Consider the following 20,138-nt stretch of genomic DNA (forward strand, 5'->3'; position numbering starts at 1 on the left):
TATGTCTTCCTTAAATAAAATAGCATTACAATACATTTGTTTTTTAGTGGCTGAAAAATCCAGCTTGGTACATGCACAGCAACAACAATGCAAATATTGAGTCCAAACAGCAAATACTACACACAAATATGTCAAAATACTCACGTACACTTAATCCTTAAGAAGCTTTTTTTTCACTGTAAAATCCCAAGATTTTCTTTTAAAAATTAGATTACTTAATACAAATTGCCTTTTATTAATTACGTGCTTTTATTCTGAAAGCTAGAATAAAAGTCCTGTTATTTCTGGTGGGTTAACGCTTCACTAATTATTGCCAAAGATGGCTTTTACTTTTTAAAATATGTCTTTGTTTTCTTCCCAATATGGCAGCCGTACCCACTCATAGCAGATGGGGCGAGTTTTTGTTATGCCCCCTGGTGGGATGAGAGGGTGGCATCACATTAAAAAATGATGTCATTGTGTGTACCCTCTATTGTGTTTCGCCCCAAGGAACCAAGAGTTATGAACCAGAAACATATTAAAATTCATATTTCTTTCTGTCTCCAGCTGCTAAGAGTCCCTGTTCTCCCACGGAGAGGAGAGTGAGTCGCAGCACCCAGTCCTACAGCTCCTTCACCATCACCCCCTTCACCACCAGCAAGGAGAACCTCCCCGTACTCAACACGCGCATCATCTGCCCCGGTAAACGCCACGATTTCTATTTCACTTCATTCAAATGACCTTAACAAAACACACACGGACGGGGTCATTTGGATATTTCAGCTCAGCCTCATGTGACAGATGTGTGTGTGTGTGTGTGTGTGTGTGTGTGTGTGCGCAGGCTTGCGGGCGGGTCTGGCTGCCTCCATCGCTGGCAGCTCCATCATTAGCAAGATGCTGCTGGCTAACATCGACCCCTTTGGTGCCACGCCGTTCATCGACCCCGACCTCGACTCACTGTAAGCGGCGTTTTCTCGTTGCGTGTCTCCTCCCGTCTCCGTCACTGTTTGAGTATCTGTCATTCTCTCTCTGACCATTCGTGTGTGTAAATCTGTATCCATCATATCTGTGTCATTTTGTCCTTGATATATTTTGTTTTCCCCACCCAGAGAGGGCTACATGGAGAAGTGTGTAATGAACAACTACTTCGGCATCGGCCTGGACGCCAAGATCTCCCTGGAGTTCAACAACAAGCGGGAGGAGCATCCAGAGAAATGCAGGTGGGACACATTTCTGTCATCTCTAAGCCATCTCTTAGCTTACATTTATATTTAAAGAGCTTAACTTATGATTGAAGTGTATTCATCATCATATACTACATACTTATTATGATAAGTCAAGATGATATTGCCTGTTCTGACTCTCAAAAAAGTAAATATAATCCCCATTGCTAATGCATATATCATTTTATTGAGTGAGAAACACTTTCTTGTATCTGGGTGGTTTATAACTGCACTCCTTCCATCTGTGGGCTATAAAAAAAAAATCATTCTTTTAAGGTTTTATGATCTTTTTAGTTCTTTTGTCAACCCTTTTGAACTGTATATCTCCCCCTCTGCTCTCAAAAAAGTAAATATAATCCCCATTGCTAATGCATATATCATTTTATTGAGTGAGAAACACTTTACTTGTATCTGGGTGGTTTATAACTGCACTCCATCTGTGGCTATAAAAAAAATCATTCTTTTAATTCCCATATAGGAGTCGCACCAAGAACATGATGTGGTATGGCGTTTTGGGCACAAAGGAGCTTCTGCAGAGAACATACAAGAACCTGGAGCAGAAGGTCCAGCTAGAGGTGAGAAAGGGAGGAGTAGCGGAGAACATTTGCTTTTACTTAAAGAGCCTGAAAAAGTGGTGCCGTATGTACAGACGACATCTTGCACGATTTACTATAAAACTTTAGTGTAAAGGAAACGACATCTACTATAAATCTGTCCACCCGGGCAGCTGAAGGCACCAATCTGCAGACAGTGGGGAGTGATTTAGTCGAAGATGTTGCTCGCCACTTCTCGAGAGTCTCTTCTCGAAATGCTATTTAACCTCCAAGTGTTGCAGATGTGAGAGGAAGCATGATTCCGCAACTGCACGGCTTGTTTCTCACCTCAAATTTATTCAGAGACTGATTTGGACTGTTCAGGAGAAACAACGTCTGCAGCACAGCTGCCCGCTGTCACGCTGTTCTCCAGTCTGAGAATTACAAAAGAGAAAAATAACACTTACAGCCCAGTGAATCGTGTGTTGATCTGGTCAGATGCAGGAGAGTCATGAACTGATGTCCTCCCAATATAAAGTCCCGAAAAATAGAGCTGAAATAGTCTGCTGGTTTTGTGAGACTATATTTAAGTACAAAATATGGCAATCTGCTTGGACATCTGGGTTTTCAGGATTGAATGCCATTCATACTTCAGAAATTTGATTATGTTCAACAAGAATTGGTCTTTTTTTTTTTACCGATTTATGGCTCTTTGCTTTTGCTGTGAAATTGGACTTAAAGTGAAATACAGGTGGCAACAAAGGGTATTAAAATATATTCGATTTTAGGGATATAAGACAAATATTGATACACTGAATAGCGCGATATTATGTTTTGTGCTACTGTATCATTTCTCAAAAACACTATTAATTTGTAGTTTACATGCAAAGATTTGTGTTGTGATGTTGGACTGTGATAAATGGAAATGTAGATCCCACTGTTTATGATTGCATAACCAAAGCTAACTTTTTCTGCTCCGATTTTATGCAAATGTTGGCGTGTTCTGTATACTTTTAAAATTAGATTTAAAAAAACACAATGTATGGTCTTGCTTAGAGTATTGCAATACATCGCGGTATATTGAATCTTGACCCCTGTATCATGATACATAATGCATTGCCAGATTCTTGCCAATGCAACGTCCGATTAGATTTGTATTTTCATGAAACCTGCAGACTTCTTGAATTTCTCCGATAGACACACATTCACTTACTAGTCCGCTCGTTTATTATTTCTCTTTCCCAGTGTGACGGCCAGTACATCCCCCTGCCCAGCCTTCAGGGGATCGCAGTGTTAAACATTCCCAGCTACGCGGGCGGGACCAACTTCTGGGGCGGCACCAAGGAGGATGATGTGAGTACACTTCACAGAACACTAGAGGAACTCTGTGTAATGTTACATCTGGCCGGAAGCCCTTGTTGGGCGACTCGGATCACCTTAAGGGAGGAAAAGGGGAGGGTCTTTTTATTTATTTTTTAGCTCCTCAAGCCAATGTCAGCAACTGGCCGGACCCACTGGATCAACTCTGCACCTCTCACTGTTCCACCTCTCGTTTTCTCTGTTTGTTAAATATGGAAAGTCCGCCTGGATCCTGGTTTAACATGGCCCCCATAGCCTGGAGGTGCAGGGGGAGGGATGGTTGGAGAGATATTTGTGCTTGTTTGTTTAAGGCCCAGAGTACAAGGGCTGCTGAGGGATTAGAGTCAGTTTGCACGCTAACGCACCCACCCACACACACACACACACACACACACACACACACACACACACACACACACACACACACACACACACACACACACACACACACACACACACACACACACACACCCCTTGGTGAGCCCCTGCAGAGTTTACCCTTGGACACACATACAGTATGTGCATTTGGCGTTATGTAACTGTTTTGCTGGAGCGGAGGAAGCAGGGAGAGGACATTTAGTTATTGCACACACACATACTAACACACACACACACACACACACACGCACACACACACACACACACACACACACACACACACACACACACCATCATTTAAATTGTATGTTAGTCTCAAACAAATCTACCTGTTTTGTGGTTTAATCATATGTTTATTGACACATTGCAGCTGACCTGTAGCTTCACTATAAAACAGAGAGTGAGTTTATATGAAAATAGAGTTAAAGATACACATAATTGGTACCAAACACTGATGATAAATAGAGATATGTTGCTTTCACAGATCAACATGTTGCCTCCTCTACACCTGCAGAAGGTGCAGAACAGAACGCTTTGCTGAATGTGTTTTGGTTTCCATCTAGTGACCAAGGCCACACATGACAACGCGTCAGATCATGTTGTTTGATGGTTTAATCTTAGCGAAATGTTTAATATGCAGCATTTCTTCTTTTTTTGCTGATTCCTCTCTATGTAGTCGGGCAGATGCTGACTCCTCATTGCTTTGACCTTTTCACGGGCAGTTTGCAGGCAGAGATCAATACCAGACTTGTCGGGAGCCTCTCCTTTCAGAAACAATTCATTTCTCAGTCAGGCTGCAGCTAAACGGAGCTGACAAGGCAAACTGTCTCCTTTGAGGCAGCTTTTTACAATAATAGAAGAAGGACAGATATATGGGCTCACAATATGTATTAAAGGATAAGGGTGGTGATATTTTATATTTCTTTCATTGTCAACAAATTCCATGAAAACACTCAAATAAACAATAAATGTATCCTGCTATAGATTATTCCTTTTTTGCCTGAGACTCAGATAAATCATTTAAGGATATAATCTTATTGCAATATTTCTAACCAATATTGTGGCAACAATTTATTTATTTTATTTGTGATTATAATATATTATAACCACTGGTTTAATGATATTATAAGTTACTCCAAGTGATCATTGTATGTTTTAAGTCAAGTGTAAAGAAGATAATTAAATCTATGCACGATCAACACACAAAACATTGTAAAATTAATTTTTACTTCACTTAAAGCAAACAATTAGAGTGACTAATAATCAAATTATAATACATTATAAAAAAGATTTAAATATATTACAACTATGAGAAATATTTTACACTATAATCCCTACAGGAAAAAAAACAGTGAGCTTCATAATGTGTTTAATTATTTTAGAAAGCATTATGAATATTTATGAGTGCTTATATCTGTAATTATACAAAGCTAAAAGCAGATTATAATGCATTATCATTATGTTCATAATGCATTATAGAAATTGGCGCCATAGAAAGTGTTAGCACATATTACATTAGTTGCATAATTACTGCATAATATTAAGGAAGTGCTTTTTAATGCTTTCTAATGCTTTTTTTAAATGTACATCTTTCGTAAAAACAAAAGGATTTGGGACTCAGTGCCACAGAGAGGGTAGGGAAGTCGTAAAGTTTTGAGAAACGGATGAACGCATTGTTTCATTGTTTGGTTCATCGTTGTCCGTTCAGATCTTCTGTGCGCCGTCATTCGACGATAAGATCCTGGAAGTTGTGGCTGTGTTCGGGAGCATGCAGATGGCCGTGTCCAGAGTCATCAAACTGCAACACCACCGCATTGCACAGGTGAGAACACACAATATGAAAAGAAAATACATACGCAGTAGACCGCACATCCCAAAAAACTGACAATATTAATCTGTGCAGTATTAAAAATCTGTGCTATCTTATTACTTACTTATTGATAATACTTGTTTTCATCTTGTTTTTTTTACTATGTCTCTTGTTTGCACTATCCTCTCTGCTGCTGTAATCCTGCAAATTTCCCCACTGTGGGACTAATAAAGGATTATCTTGTCTTATCTTATCTCATCTTATATGTGATGTGTGCCTCTCTGCCCGGATCAGTGTCGAACAGTGAAGATTACCATCCTGGGGGATGAGGGAGTTCCTATCCAGGTGGACGGTGAGGCCTGGATCCAACCGCCCGGAGTCATCAAGATCCAGCACAAGAACAGAGCCCAGATGCTCACCAGAGACCGGGTGAGAAAGAGGGGAGTGAGGAGGTTGGGTCTTAGTAGATGGACGAATCTTTGCAAGATTTGCTTTACGTGACATGCACTCATCTTTTGATTCCCCCCCCCCCCCCGCAGGCGTTTGAGAACACGTTGAAGTCGTGGGAGGACAAGCTGAAGTATGACAAGCCTCCCTTGCGGCCTCACCTCTACCCGCAGCAGTCTGTGGACCTGGCTACAGAGGAGGAGGCCGGCATGGTGCAGTTGTGCGCCCGAGCTGCAGAGGAGCTCATTACGAGGTAAAACATGCACTCCCATGAATATCAGGTCTCACTCTAGAAGGCCACGCAGGCTTTACATATATGTTAAAGCATCATTTTTTATATATTTTTTGTCTGATCACAGGATATGCGAGGCTGCAAAGACCAACGGGTTTTTAGAGCAGGAGCTGGCTCATGCTGTTAATGCCTCGTCTCACGCCATCAACAAAACACACCCCAAGTTCCCAGAGGTAAGCCATCAACACAAGTCACAACATATCAGGTTTTTTTCATTCTACTGTGAGCAATGGGATGTTGCTGTATGGTAGCTGCATTTTAGGTTTGAAGTCAAGTTTAAACCTGCGTTTAGAATGAATCATTTCAAAGAATTGATACATTTATCTGTGTATGTTGTAACAGATGTATCCTTTAGAACGTGTCACATTAACTATTACCAGTCGGGAAGTGTGAAGCCGATGCGGAAGTGCCTTAAATTTGCATTTTCTGTAATGGCCATCAGACTCCTCGCTGCAAATTGCATAGAAGTCTATGAGAAAATGACTCTACTTCTCTCTTGATTTATTCCCTCAGTAAACATTGTAAACATGAGTTTATGGTCTCAATCTCTAGTTTCAAGTCTTCTTCAATACAGCATGATGTTCATTTAGTAAATGATGCTCCATTTAGAGTCAAACAGACCATAAAGCAGGGTATGCTTTAGGGCGGGGCTACCTTGTGATTGACAGGTCGATATCACAGCGTTGTCCAGTCTGGGAGTCGTCTGTGTTTTCTTCTTATTACTTTAACCCTTTCACAGAGTGTTTTCATCTCATGATAGTTAATTGTAGCATTTTGATCGCTCTAAAAATGGCTTATTCTGCGTTACATTGGACTTAGCTCCACCCTCTCATATCACTTATGGTAAAAAGAAACATGATGGCGACGGGCAAAATGAAGAATTCGGGCCTTTAAAACATTAGTCCACAAACCAATTGGAATAGTCACGGTAACTTTGTCCACTTCCTGTTTACAGTCTAGGATTATGACTGCAATAGTTTTCGACTGAAGCTATTCAAATGCTCAAAACGAGAAACAGCTACCAGTTATATAGAGCAGTGGTTCTCAAATGGGGGTACGTGAAGGCACTCCAGGGGTACTTGAGATTTTTAAAGAATATATTTAAAATTAGCATCCATTCAAAAATCCTTTCAAAATAGTTATTTAATAAATATTCAATAAAATATAAGTGTAAGTTCATGAACTGAATTCAATGCCACAATGCAATCTTCAGTGTTGACAGTTTAATAAATCAGACACTGATGGCACAGCGCTGTGTGTTACATCTTTTTTTCAACCAAAGATTTTGCACTGGTTAGGGGGTACTTGGCTGAAAAAATATTTCACAGGGGGTACATCACTGAAAAAAGGTTGAGAACCACTGATATAGAGTATGCTTTCATGGCTGTTTTTGTTGTACAATGTGTCAGATTATACTAAACAACTGTTGTATCTCGTTTCCAGAGTCTGACCAGAATCACAGCCATCGAGGTGGCCAGCACCGTCAAGGCTCTGTACAACGAGACAGAGTCCCTGCTGCTGGGCCGAGTCTCTCTGGTGAGTTATCATTAAGACCTTATCGTTATATAAATGACTTTCTTTCACTTTTGCCTGTAGCTGATATCTTCTTGTTTTTCCCCAAATTACAGCAACTGGACCAGCCAGAAGAGGACCAGCTGTCCAGTGCTCTGCAGAGTGTGGAGCTGGAACTGGGCAAACTGGAGAGATCCCCTGGCTCTACCACATACTGCAGCCTAATGATGAAGAGGTGAGCAGCCTCAGCAAACACTCACACACACACATATATATATATATATATATATATATGAAGACGTGTATAGCATTACCACCATTGTGTTTTTACTCCCATCACTTAAAGCCCTCTTCACCCATATATACTGTATGTGTTCAGTGTAACATGGCTCCATGTAACGGGAGAGCTGAGTAGCTAAATGAAAGGCTGTAGGTTGACTGTGCTTATGTACCAGGACCACTCTCTGGGTTACGGCAAGAGGAACAGTCGCAGCAGCATGTTCCGCATAGTGCCCAAGTTCAAGAAGGAGAAGGCCGCCAAGAAGACGAGCCCTCAGTCAGGTAGGGCTGTGACAACTTTTCCCTCACTAGCGACCAGACAGGACTGACTCATCTGCCATGGGGATCTCTGTTTGCCTCATTGTCACTGCCTTTTATTTGAAAGGATGGTAGCATGAAATCAGAATCCACTGGGTGAAAGCTCAAATATAATATATATAAGAAGCTAAGCATATTTTATTTATCAATCAAAGTATGAGGTTTCAGTTGAGAGTTTAGAATGGATGTTTGTCTGTGAAGCTGCAGAAATCATTTCACAGTTGAATTAAATACTTAGATTATTAAATACCTCCACTAGTGGAAACCAGGACGAATAGCTAGCTATGCTACCATCCTGTGTTAATTCATTAGTTACTCATTAATTATTTGAACTCGCACACTTGCACACGCAACAAACTTGGTTCTTCCAACAGTCGTCATGGTTACCTCTCACCCATGCCACATGTCACGATCATCACATTGCAGTCCACTCATAAAGGTCTTGCTTCGTTATAAACACAAAGAATGGGTGTGTGTCTGAGGTGGTATGTCCCACAGTCTGACCTCCAACCATCAACTCACACCACCACCACCACCCCTCCCCTCCATTCATGCTCTCATCGAGCCGTCTACATGGGTTCAGAAGGCGCAAACGTCAGGTGAAGAACAAGGCTGCAACAAGGGAAAGCCTGCAGGGATCCAAGAGTTCATTTGAACATGAAAACAGACAGAAATCAAATCCTTTTTGTTGCACAATAATGTCAAAATGCACTAAGTGGGTAAATGTTCTTATACATAATAGGACCAATGAATATACATCAACAGTCAGATCGGGTTAAAGAGTGTTAGCCCTTCCTCTCATCTCAAGCTGGTTCTGGATCAGTTGGGCTGTGTTTCCTGCAGACCGCAAAAGGCTTCCTTCTCCCTTTACTTCCTACTTTTTCTGTGTGTTCTGATATTGGTCGATATATGTGCATGCCCCTCCCCCCTCCCAGTCGTCCTGGAACGGCATTGGGCCACCACCTTGTTCTGACCGACCTTTGGCCTTTGTCAAACTCCTCCGCTAGCTGCCGCCACCGCCACCGCTCTCCCCCTCTTCCCTTCCTCTCTGGTGCTCTCCCTCCATCTTTATTCCATCTTTCCATTCAGTGATTCACCACAAATTTGTGAGGTTGTGTGTGCGACAACATATTCCTGAGAGTACACGAACGGGACAAGCAGTCGAGTGAAGTGTGAGAGTGAAAGCTTTCGCTGTGTGTTTGTGTGTGTGTGTGTGTGTGTGTGTGTGTGTGTGTGTGTGTGTGTGTGTGCATACCTGTGAGGCGCCCTGAGCCCCTCTCTGCTCTGCCCCGTGTGTGTGTGTTTGTGTGTGTGTTGATTGGTGTGTGTGTGTGTGTGTGTGTGTAGTGGAAAGATGGGGCACAGAGGAGGTGGGCGTCTGGCTGGAACAGCTGAGTCTGGGGGAGTACAGAGACACCTTCATCCGACACGACATCAGAGGCTCGGAGCTGCTGCACCTGGAGAGGAGGGACCTGAAGGTACACACACACACACACACACACACACACACACACACACACACACACACACACACACACACACACACACACACACACACACACACACCTCGATCCCTCACTGAATCTGTGTGAACCCTCTCGTCCAACCCACAATCAACTCTCTCTCTCCTGTCTACTGGACTTCTTACGCTCTTTAACCTGTCAGGTGTCTCCCTGTTTGGCCTCCTCTCGTGCTGCTCTGCATCGCTCTGCTTGGCTTCTAAACTGTCTGATCGTTGCTTTGTGAAAGAGACTCACTGTAACCCACTAACACTGTGTATCTTCTGAAGAGGGGAAGCCTACAGGACGGGGATGGGAGTGGAGTGGATGGGTCGAACTGGGCTGGTTGTCAAAGGGTTAAAAGTGCAAAGTCAGGCAGGGGGTTTAGTTGAAATATTTTGAGTGGCTCGACTCAAATTGTATGAAACTGTTTAACAAGAAAAGAGTCCCAAAGGAGAATGAAATTGGTCAGTTTAAATAGTTTTTACACAATTATACAAACATGCACGGATCACACATTCACACATGTTCACTTGAATTTGTTCTGATCCGTTGGAGGCTTATCTGATGCCTTCCTACTCACTACGTAGGTGTGTACCAGCGCTGTTGTGGAAACGATGCTTCCGCCGTTTTGCACATACAAATGGAAAATTGAGAAAGAAATGATTGGAGACATCAGCTGCTTTTCTGCTGAAGAGCAGAAGAACCCGTATGGGCCAAACAAGCTTGAGAAACAAGTTCCCTTCATCTGTGAGGAAATACATTTAGATTACATCGCCAGAGTGAAATCACCTTGTATGGATCACAAAGTATGAAGTATGAAATTAAGATTAACAGAAATAAAAGCCCAACCAAGACTAGATTATTATGTTGTGAGTAAAAACATGTGATAACAAAAAGTGTTAAACATAAATGCATAATCGACAAATATATTTTGATAAATATCTTTTTAAATTTTGGTCATTAAAGAATTGTGACCAATTCATATCATTTTAAAGTTGAACTTGTCAGTGCTCTCTGGTGGTCAAATGGAGACACTGTTTCTAAATGAACTCACACATATCTTTTGTATTTCCTCGAATTTTATGAAGATTTCTTGAGATGATTATTTTGTTTTGTAAATCTGTGATAATCTGATATTAGCCCTCTGGTGTGATGTTTAAATCTGTGCACAGCTACAGGATGTCAGTGTGTGATGACGCCAACACGCACACTCATTCCACCGTCTCACACTTTATCAGTCAGTCATCTCATTTGTCCAGTTTTCTGTGTTGCTTTCTTGTTTTATTATAATGAATAAAAGTACGGCTGAAAATATTAATCAATTAGTCAATCTAGTGAAAGGCCAATTCAATTTCACAATTCTTTTCATTATTCATAAAGTAAGTTTTAAGCAAACGTTCACTGGTTTTGAGATGTGAATAGTTTGTTAGTCGAACAAAACTAATCTAATTTGAATATGTATCAAGAAAATGATTGGCAGATTAGTCAATAATGAAAATAACCTTAAATTGCAGCTCTGGATGAACAATTTATCAATGTTGTAACTGACACCTCTGTCTCAAGATTTACTAACATAAGGAATATACAATGATGTCTTTTAAACAGCACAGTTGATTATGCTGGGGTTACCGGGAGAACAGAGGGAGTGTGTGGTCGGTGTGGTCGGTACGACGGCGCAGTGTGCACAACTCTTCTGTGATATTTAATAGCCGGAGGCACACCCACATAAACCTTTAAAAAATGTAGTTAACCCACTTATGTATTCATGTTTTGAATGTGTTTGTTTCACAGCTGACCACAGAGAAAACACAGGGTCATTCTGTTTATGAGAGTGATGCCACTGAGGCAAAATATGTGTTATTCTCATGAACAACAGCAGCTAGCATGCTGGCCTCTGTGCAAAACAACATGCAAATCAGTCCTTTTATTATTTGCACCTGTGACAAGTCAAAAAATAGTATTTGATAGTATTTAGAGATGAACCTAAACGCTGCATTAAAGAAATCATTTGAATCTTTGACCTGATGATGGCGCTAGATGAAAAGTGAAGTGATTACAGAAGTCATTACAATTCTTCTTGATGGTGACGTGAATGTCTGAACCAAATTTCCTGGCAGTCCAACAGCTGCTGAGACTTTTCATTCACAACCAAACAGAAAAAGTCAGACGATCACCAAAGTCTTTATGATTCAGAAACCTCTGGGCATCGTGGATATCTGTACAAAATGACACGGCAATCCATCTGTTGCTGAGATAAATCAGTCTGAACCAAAGTGGTCGCTTTAAAGGCCAAGATTTGGTTCTAATACTTGACTTGCAACATAAATACGTTTTTAATATGCTGGGCTTCTTTTATTCTCCTCAGGATCTGGGGATATCGAAAGTGGGTCATATGAAGAGAATTCTCCAGGGAACTAAAGACCTGGCCAAGGCCTCTATGGTTGACCTTTAACCCCGGGAGCAGACACTACCGGAAGAAGGGGATTCCAAAAATTCTCCTCACATCAGTGGAAGAGTTTGGCAACACCGTAAGCAGAGATTGGGAAGATGGGTATTAAAGGAGAGCCGGGGTTTTAATCCCCGTGCTGAGATAAAGCCTTTGTGATGTTGTTACCAAGAGAACATCGGTGTGTTCGTTTGTGCTTTGGTGCCAAAATGACAGTCGGGGAAAGCGGACGGAAATTCAAAAAGGACTTCATGGATCTTCACAAGAAAAAAACAAACAAAAAAAGAAGCCATTTCTAAGTTAATTACCATTCATAGCACACAATCAGGTATGCAACTTACCATACTGTTGACAGGTGACTTGTTGTTTGAGTTGTGATAACAAACTAGTAGCAAAAACCAGGACTTCCATCAGCGCGGGGTTTAGCTTCAGTTCGGTGTGTGAACGTGATGTTTTTGGGGTTTTTTCAGTAGCATCGCTGAAGGTGGAGGTGTTACATCACAGTGTGGCCGGTGATCTGGGAGGCGTGGTGTCTGAACACAGAGGGATACTGTCGCATGCTATGCTTGCTCGTCTTTCGATATGTTTAATTGCATGATAAGTGTCTTGATTTTTCTTCTTTTTTTTTTTTTCGTGTGCAAAATAACACTTGAACAAGTTTTACATGACTTAAGTATTACGATGCCATTTGTTACTACTGAAAGCATCCTTTTTTTTGGGTCTAAATCCAACTTTTTTTTTTCTTCCTAGCTTTAATTTATTTTGTTTGCATGATAATGATGTGTCAAAAGATTCGTGTCAAGTGCCATATTTTCAGTCATTTAGTGTAAAAAAAATGTGCTTTATTGGTAGAAGTCATAAGAATTTTATTTTTTCTTTCTTTTTAAAGCTGTTGATGAGGTATGAATATTTGGAATTAATATTTGTAAGTTGACACGTTCTCTGTGGATGTGAAATCAGTACCAAAGTGAATGTCCAAGAAAACATGAAGACTTTTTTTTTGTTCCAGGTCGCTCCTCTTAAATGAAATAGGCCAGTAGGTCTTAGTTCTTAGTTCCATATAAGGTCGGAAGGCGATCAGTGTCGGTCTGAAGCAGCCGGCCACGTTAACTGTTAGGGTTTGCAGAGTTTTTTTAAGGAATACTTAAAAGGCACTTTCTACTTCTCGCTTCATGCAAGCGCAAATGCTCATATCATTACATAGAAGTAACGGTTCACCTCAACTTTTTAACTTTTGGCAATTTAACACAGTATTTAAACGCTAAGGAGAATAGCAGTTATAGATATCGGTTTTGAATATGTAATAGAGCAGTTGATCTGCAGCCTGCGTAGCAGCGTTCAAGTGCAGCTTTTTCTTATTTTTTTTTCTCCTAATTAAGAGTGAGACGTTGATAGAAACACTACTTTTAACTGTTAGTTTCTTTTAAGACTGGTGGCATTACAGGGTATATTTCTATTTGTGATGCTAAGTTTGTATATACATATATGCACTGTATATATATATACCAGTGTATGCAAACCATGTTTGTAAAGTGTTGTAGTCTAATGCGTTTGTAGATTGCTGACATGGCATGCATTGTCAACAGCTTACACATTTGATTGTGTATATTACACCATAACAATTGTGTATTGTTGATTTTTTTGGTTCTAATCTCTTGTACATGATAATGCTGTTGTATTCTAATGATGGTGCAATATTTTATCTCTTGTTTTGATACTGTCTCTGCAGCTTTCTGACATGATGTTTATCAGTGGAGGGGGAAAAAAACAACCTTGAAAGAGTTTTTTTGTACACGTACTCCTCCCCGAGGTTTGGGGATTAGATTTTAAAAAGTTAACCCCCCCACCCGTAGACAGAGAGCTTTTTTTCTTATGGACTCCAGATTTCTTCCAGCGGTTTCACTCGTTTGTAGTTTTGCTCCTCTGTGCTTCCAGGATGAGACACTAAAGTAGGACAGTGTCAGCGAATGAGTAGAATGGGCAGACATGACTGTTGTGTTTACACGTAATATGTATCACAATGTATCTGTGCGTGTTTGGGTGTGTCTACTACGACAGTGGCATATTTTAACCTTTATCAGCAATTGTATACTTACTATTGCCAACTAATTTTATCATGTCATTTTCCACTCTGATAATCCCCCCCCTTTTGGAGAATAATGTGTTGCTTGTATGTTGGTTTTAATTCTGCCTTTTCACCTTTTAAGAGGAATAAGTCTAAATTAGGTTAAAACTTTTTTTATTTACTGACTATCGAGTGCTACATCTTAACACGTGTGCACATCTTTCATCTTTCATCAAAGTATCCTTAAATCATAATGAGTGAGTCAGGGGCTGAATCTTCGTGTGTTGTCTCTGATGTCCCACCAGGGGGCGCTCTGTTACATCTCACCTCTCTACAGTCTCTGTCTCACTTTGTCAAACAGCTCAGTTTTTCTGCTGCTTATTCCGACAATCAGTTGTGTCCGGCTGCTGTGTTCAGTACGCCCGATATGTTGCTAATTGGCTTTCAGAAATCAATAAGCCTATCAATCAAATTGCCATCCAAGATAAAAAAAAAAATTGGTAATATTTTATAATAACCATCTTTAATACCTGGTAAATTTGTAGTTTTTTTTTTTACTGTTGAAAAAAGTGAAATGATGTATTTATAATGTTTACTAATTATTAGTAATGCTATAATTTATTTTGTTTTATCTTTAGTTTGTGTATAGCTGATAAGAGATGATAACAATTACATTTTGATTACATTAGGACATTATTAACAGTTTATTATAACATTTAAGATACTGTATAAAGTATTTGTTATAGCTTACCAAATGATTTGTAAAACATCTATAAAGATGACAGCGATAGATGGATACTGATTGATAAACATTGACAAAGTTTTAACTATCTGTCTAAATAATATGTATAGATGCTTTACAAATTTTGTAGTTATCGTTTATTATTAAACATCAGTCATCTAAATAATGTTAATAGAAAGTTTTCAAACCAATTAAGTTTATGATACAAATATATAGTTTATAGATGTTTAACAAAGTATTTCTTTAATGTTTACAAATGATTTGGGGATCATTAACAAATCTTTAATATAATATATAAAATGATATGAGTGCAACAATCAACAGTTGTAATAACGTACATTATTGCGTTATTAATAATTAGCCAACAATATTAATTAACATTTCATTGTTTGTTAATAGGAAAATAACTATCCATTTGCTATTTGTTAATGATGGTTATTGAGTGTTACCCTGCCTTTTTTCCATTGAGTGGATCAGACTCATTGTTATGTATTTGGTGACCTTTGGCCTTTTGCTAGCCAGAATCTCTGGTTTTATATTCAGTCTAAGTTGAAGCCTTTCTGTTAGTATGTGCTTTAAATGGAGCAGTGAAGTACAACTGCTGTAAGCTGCCTTGTTGCTGTAGTGCTCCGTACATTTCTTAATTTAATCTCCATCGTTGCCAGTCACAATACTGAATCCACTAACACTGTTGCAGTTCCTGAGCTGTGTCCGTCTGTGTTTCTTTCATCCGTGTGTCCAAAGTGTCTGCCGGCTTTTATCTCAATCTCAAGCGTTTCGGCCCCCAGACTCCAGGCGAGGGAATGCTTGACCTTTCCACACAAAGTGGAAGTAGCCACCTTTCTCCCTTGCTGTGTTTTACAGTGGTGTGTAAATAATGCTGCAAACTGCCTGGTTTCCAAAAAAAAAAAACGACGAAACCCATGCAAGGATCCCTCAAAAGATGGGATAACATGGTCGTCTCTGACGTGGGTCCTGAAGTGATGGGAGAAAAGTCAGTTTCATTTGTTTACATTACGTTTACAATGGCACAGTTTTAATTTTTAAGAATATATATGTAGGTATAAAACAATATTTGCATATTTATTGCCTAAGGTTAAATGACAAGATGTGTGTTGTGTTTTCACATTTGGAATATAATGTTACAGTTGTCACCTGTATTACTATCTGGTGATTTTGGTAAAGTAGTTGATCATTTTTATGACTACTAAGTGACTGTTTTCTGTGCCTTTTTATGGTTAGAATGCATGGTTAACTATTTATTACAATTTGGAGTCACTGAGATGTGTATTTTTGTATTCTGAATAAAATAAATGGTTCAGCTTTTGTTGTACATTTTTTTAGGTGCCTTAAAACAGGCTACCTATTCATATCTCTCTTCTTCAATAAAACCAAATACATATGCAGCCTGTTTCCGCCTCATTCTGTTACGATTTCACTTTCAGGAAAAGAATCAGTGCCTTAATATGTGAAATATCTTCAGGGGATAAATTGTGTTCCAGTAAAAGGTTAAACATGGATATTTAAAAGCCCCCTCTCGATGGAAAAAAACCCTCTTCTGTTCAAAGTTTCTCTATTGTGTCATAAAATAAATCAGTTCTGCAAACAAATTGCATTTGGCATTTCAACCTTCCAAAACCAAGTGTTGAATAGCTACATTGTGACTTAAGGCTGTGGGCCATCTGTGACATTTGAATTTCTTTTGGAACACCCACATCCTTGAGCATTTCTCTCCACATCCTCACCCCAACTTTTATCTTCTCTCATAGTCTTGCAATGTCCCTTTTTTTTTTCTTTTTTTTTTTTTAAACCAGTAATGTTTTCAGTAGCTCATTTTACTTCAAGTCAATGTTTTTTCTCATGTCAACTGAGTTCATCTCTGGCAACATTTCTTTTTTTTTTATTTCTTTTTTTTACTGTCAGATCCCTTTCACCTCTGTTTCACCATTTGTCAAAACCTCAACATTTTTCCCTTTTAGGAGCAAAAACCCAATTGTGAAGCATATGGAAACTGTCTTAGTTCCATATGTTGTGACTGTCGATGTGCCCACAGTAAGCAAAAGTTTCCAGGATGACGAGCAGGTTTGGCTCATACTTTCTTCTGAGATGCATTAAGACGGACAATCTACATAAAAATAAAAGAACTGAAACAGACATGAAAACATATGGAAACCCTTTTAACATTCAGACATCAGGCTTAAGTTAAGTTTTTTCATTGCATTCTTAGTTCGTGTAGGCAACAACAACAACAACAACAACAAACAATATCCCCTTTTATCTGGCCAAACAGTTTTTGATGATTAGCCTTTACCAAATGGTACATGACATGTCAATAACTTCCAGGATTCAATCTGAGAAGGCTTAGTTTTTAAACATGATCCCTTAATGGGGTCAATAAAATTAAACACTTAATCTATAAACTGCTGCTTGGAAATACTGTTGGAAACTTCCCCTTTCTTTAAAATGGGCATTTAGTGTTTTTTTTCTTCCCAGTCACCACATCACATCAGAGAGCTTTCATTTCCTTGAACACATTTCAGATATAAGTCTATTGTGTTATGTTATGTTATGTTATGTTATGTTATGTTATGTTATGTTAAGGACTGAACAGCTGATTTACAGGACACTACTTATTACATGGGTAGAATGCAAATAACTAACCACTAATAAATGCCACAAGAGCATAGCATCAGAAATTTCAATGAAAAAGTTGTGTATATGTACAAATTAAAATCAGAAATGTGTGACTGTGGCAAGTGCTATAGACTTATTTGAAGTAGCTGAATTAAGGGTGCTATGGAATTAATTAAAATACATGTAACTGTACAGTGGATGCATCAGGTAAGATAAGATAAGATAAGATAATCCTTTATTAGTCCCGCAGCGGGGAAATTTGCAGGCTTACAGCAGCATAGAGTAAAGTGCACACAAGAGACATAGTAAAGAAAGACAAGATAAAAATAAAAAATGAAAAAAAATGAAAAAAAGTATTATAAATAAGCAATAAAAACAGTAGAAAAACAACAATAACTGAAATATAATATTTACAGACAGAAAAAAAAAAAGGTGTGTCATTAAAACACATTTCAAGTGCAATATTTAGATCAATTAAATGATATATCATATTTTTGCATTAAACTTTCCACTGCTGTAGTAGTTTGTGTGTTTATATATATTTTGTATACAATGGAATCCCTTAAAACTTAAATGTACACACAAAGCTATGCAAAACAGCCTGCAGTTTGATTGTTCTGGGCTCGACAGTGGCAGTGCGACACATATCGATTTATCGGCGGTCGATTGATGATGCCTCGTCACTCTTGTTTTCATGGGAAGAGCCGTGTTCCACAGGAAATGAGCAATTCGGATCGTTTTTGAGAGTCGGTCAAATCGAACCCGTAAGAAGGTATCTGTGTATATTCTTGAATTAATCCAACTTTCAGGGCAGGTCCTGCACTTGGAAAGATAATAAATATAAATGTAAAATGCTTAAAATAGGTGGCGCTACTGTCCAGCGCAAATGCATGAAGCCATTTTCTGGTCAATTACATTGATATGACATAAATTAATCTTTACAAACATGAATTGTTGACAGCTTTTATGGTACAACTGGAATAATCAAGGCAGTAATATTAGTGTGGGGAAGCCAAGATGGGTGAATTGTTGCAACAAAGATGGGCGAATTGTTGCAACAAAGATGGGCGAATTGTTGCAACCAAGATGGGCGAATTGTTGCAACAAAGATGGGCGAATTGTTGCAACCAAGATGGGTGAATTGTTGCAACAAAGATGGGCGAATTGTTGCAACCAAGATGTGCAACCAAGATGTGCAACCAAGATGGGCGAATTATTGCAACCAAAATGGGCGAATTGTTGCAACCAAAATGGGCGAATTGTTGCAACAAAGATGGGCGTAATATTAATTATTGCAACCAAAATGGGCGAATTGTTGAAACCAAGATGGGCGAATTGCGAATTGTTGCAACCAAGATGGGCGAATTGTTGCAACCATGATGTGCAACCAAGATGGGTGAATTGTTGCAACCAAGATGGGCGAATTGTTGAAACCAAGATGGGCGAATTGTTGCAACCAAGATGGGCGAATTGTTGCAACCAAGATGGGCGAATTGTTGCAACCAAGATGTGCGAATTGTTGAAACCAAGATGTGCAACCAAGATGGGCGAATTATTGCAACCAAAATGGGCGAATTGTTGCAACCAAGATGAGCGAATTGTTGCAACCAAGATGGGCGAATTGTTGCAACCAAGATGTGCGAATTGTTGCAACCAAGATGTGCGAATTGTTGAAACCAAGATGGGCGAATTGCGAATTGTTGCAACCAAGAGGTGCGAATTGCTGCAACCAAGATGTGCAACCAAGATGTTGCAACCAAGATGTGCGAATTGTTGAAACCAAGATGTGCGAATTATTGAAACCAAGATGGGCGAATTGTTGCAACCATGATGTGCAACCAAGATGGGTGAATTGTTGCAACCAAGATGTGCAAATTGTTGCAACCAAGATGTGCAACCAAGATGGGCGAATTATTGCAACCAAAATGGGCAAATGTTGCAACGAATTGTTGCAACCAAGATGGCCGAATTGCGAATTGTTGCAACCAAGATGGGCGAATTGTTGCGACAAAGATGGGCGAATTGTTGCAACAAAGATGGGCGAATTGTTGCCACCAAGATGTGCGAATTGTTGCAACCATGATGTGCAACCAAGATGTGCGAATTGTTGAAACCAAGATGGGCGAATTGCAAATTGTTGCCACCAAGAATGTTGCAACCAAGATGTGCGAATTGCTGCAACCAAGATGTGCAACCAAAATGGGCGAATTGTTGCCACCAAGATGTGCGAATTGTTGCAACCATGATGGGCGAATTGCAAATTGTTGCAACCAAGATGGGTGAATTGTTGCAACCAAGATGTGCGAATTGTTGCAACCAAGATGGGTGAATTGTTGCAACCAAAATGGGCGAATTGTTGCCACCAAGATGTGCGAATTGCAAATTGTTGCAACCAAGATGTGCGAATTGTTGAAACCAAGATGGGCGAATTGCAAATTGTTGCAACCAAGATGTGCGAATTATTGCAACCAAGATGGCCGAATTATTGCAACCAAGATGGGCGAATTGCGAATCATTGCAACCAAAATGGCCGAATTGCTGCTTCCCTTCAGTTTTGTCACCCTTGCCCAGGAAGAGTTTCAAACCGAACGGATCGTCTACTGACGGCGCATCAAACAC

The 20,138-nt window shown here is 39.6% G+C and overlaps 1 protein-coding gene across 1 annotated transcript in view; it reads left to right on the plus strand.

Annotated features, from left to right (window-relative positions):
- The window catches only part of dgkh (diacylglycerol kinase, eta), a 59,038-nt gene extending 44,807 nt beyond the window's left edge, over positions 1 to 14,231 (plus strand). Inside the window, 14 exon segments of the mRNA XM_054614874.1 lie at positions 547 to 681; positions 821 to 938; positions 1,089 to 1,199; positions 1,681 to 1,777; positions 2,981 to 3,088; positions 5,181 to 5,294; positions 5,577 to 5,711; positions 5,822 to 5,982; positions 6,089 to 6,194; positions 7,465 to 7,557; positions 7,650 to 7,719; positions 7,722 to 7,768; positions 7,989 to 8,094; positions 11,998 to 14,231. Of these exon segments, the coding sequence (XP_054470849.1) occupies positions 547 to 681; positions 821 to 938; positions 1,089 to 1,199; positions 1,681 to 1,777; positions 2,981 to 3,088; positions 5,181 to 5,294; positions 5,577 to 5,711; positions 5,822 to 5,982; positions 6,089 to 6,194; positions 7,465 to 7,557; positions 7,650 to 7,719; positions 7,722 to 7,768; positions 7,989 to 8,094; positions 11,998 to 12,050 (1,454 nt within the window). The 3' untranslated portion in view covers positions 12,051 to 14,231.
- The last annotated feature ends 5,907 nt before the right edge of the window (positions 14,232 to 20,138 follow it).

The sequence above is a fragment of the Anoplopoma fimbria genome, chromosome 16 (genome assembly GCF_027596085.1).
Source record: "Anoplopoma fimbria isolate UVic2021 breed Golden Eagle Sablefish chromosome 16, Afim_UVic_2022, whole genome shotgun sequence".
Taxonomy (NCBI): Eukaryota; Metazoa; Chordata; class Actinopteri; order Perciformes; family Anoplopomatidae; genus Anoplopoma; species Anoplopoma fimbria.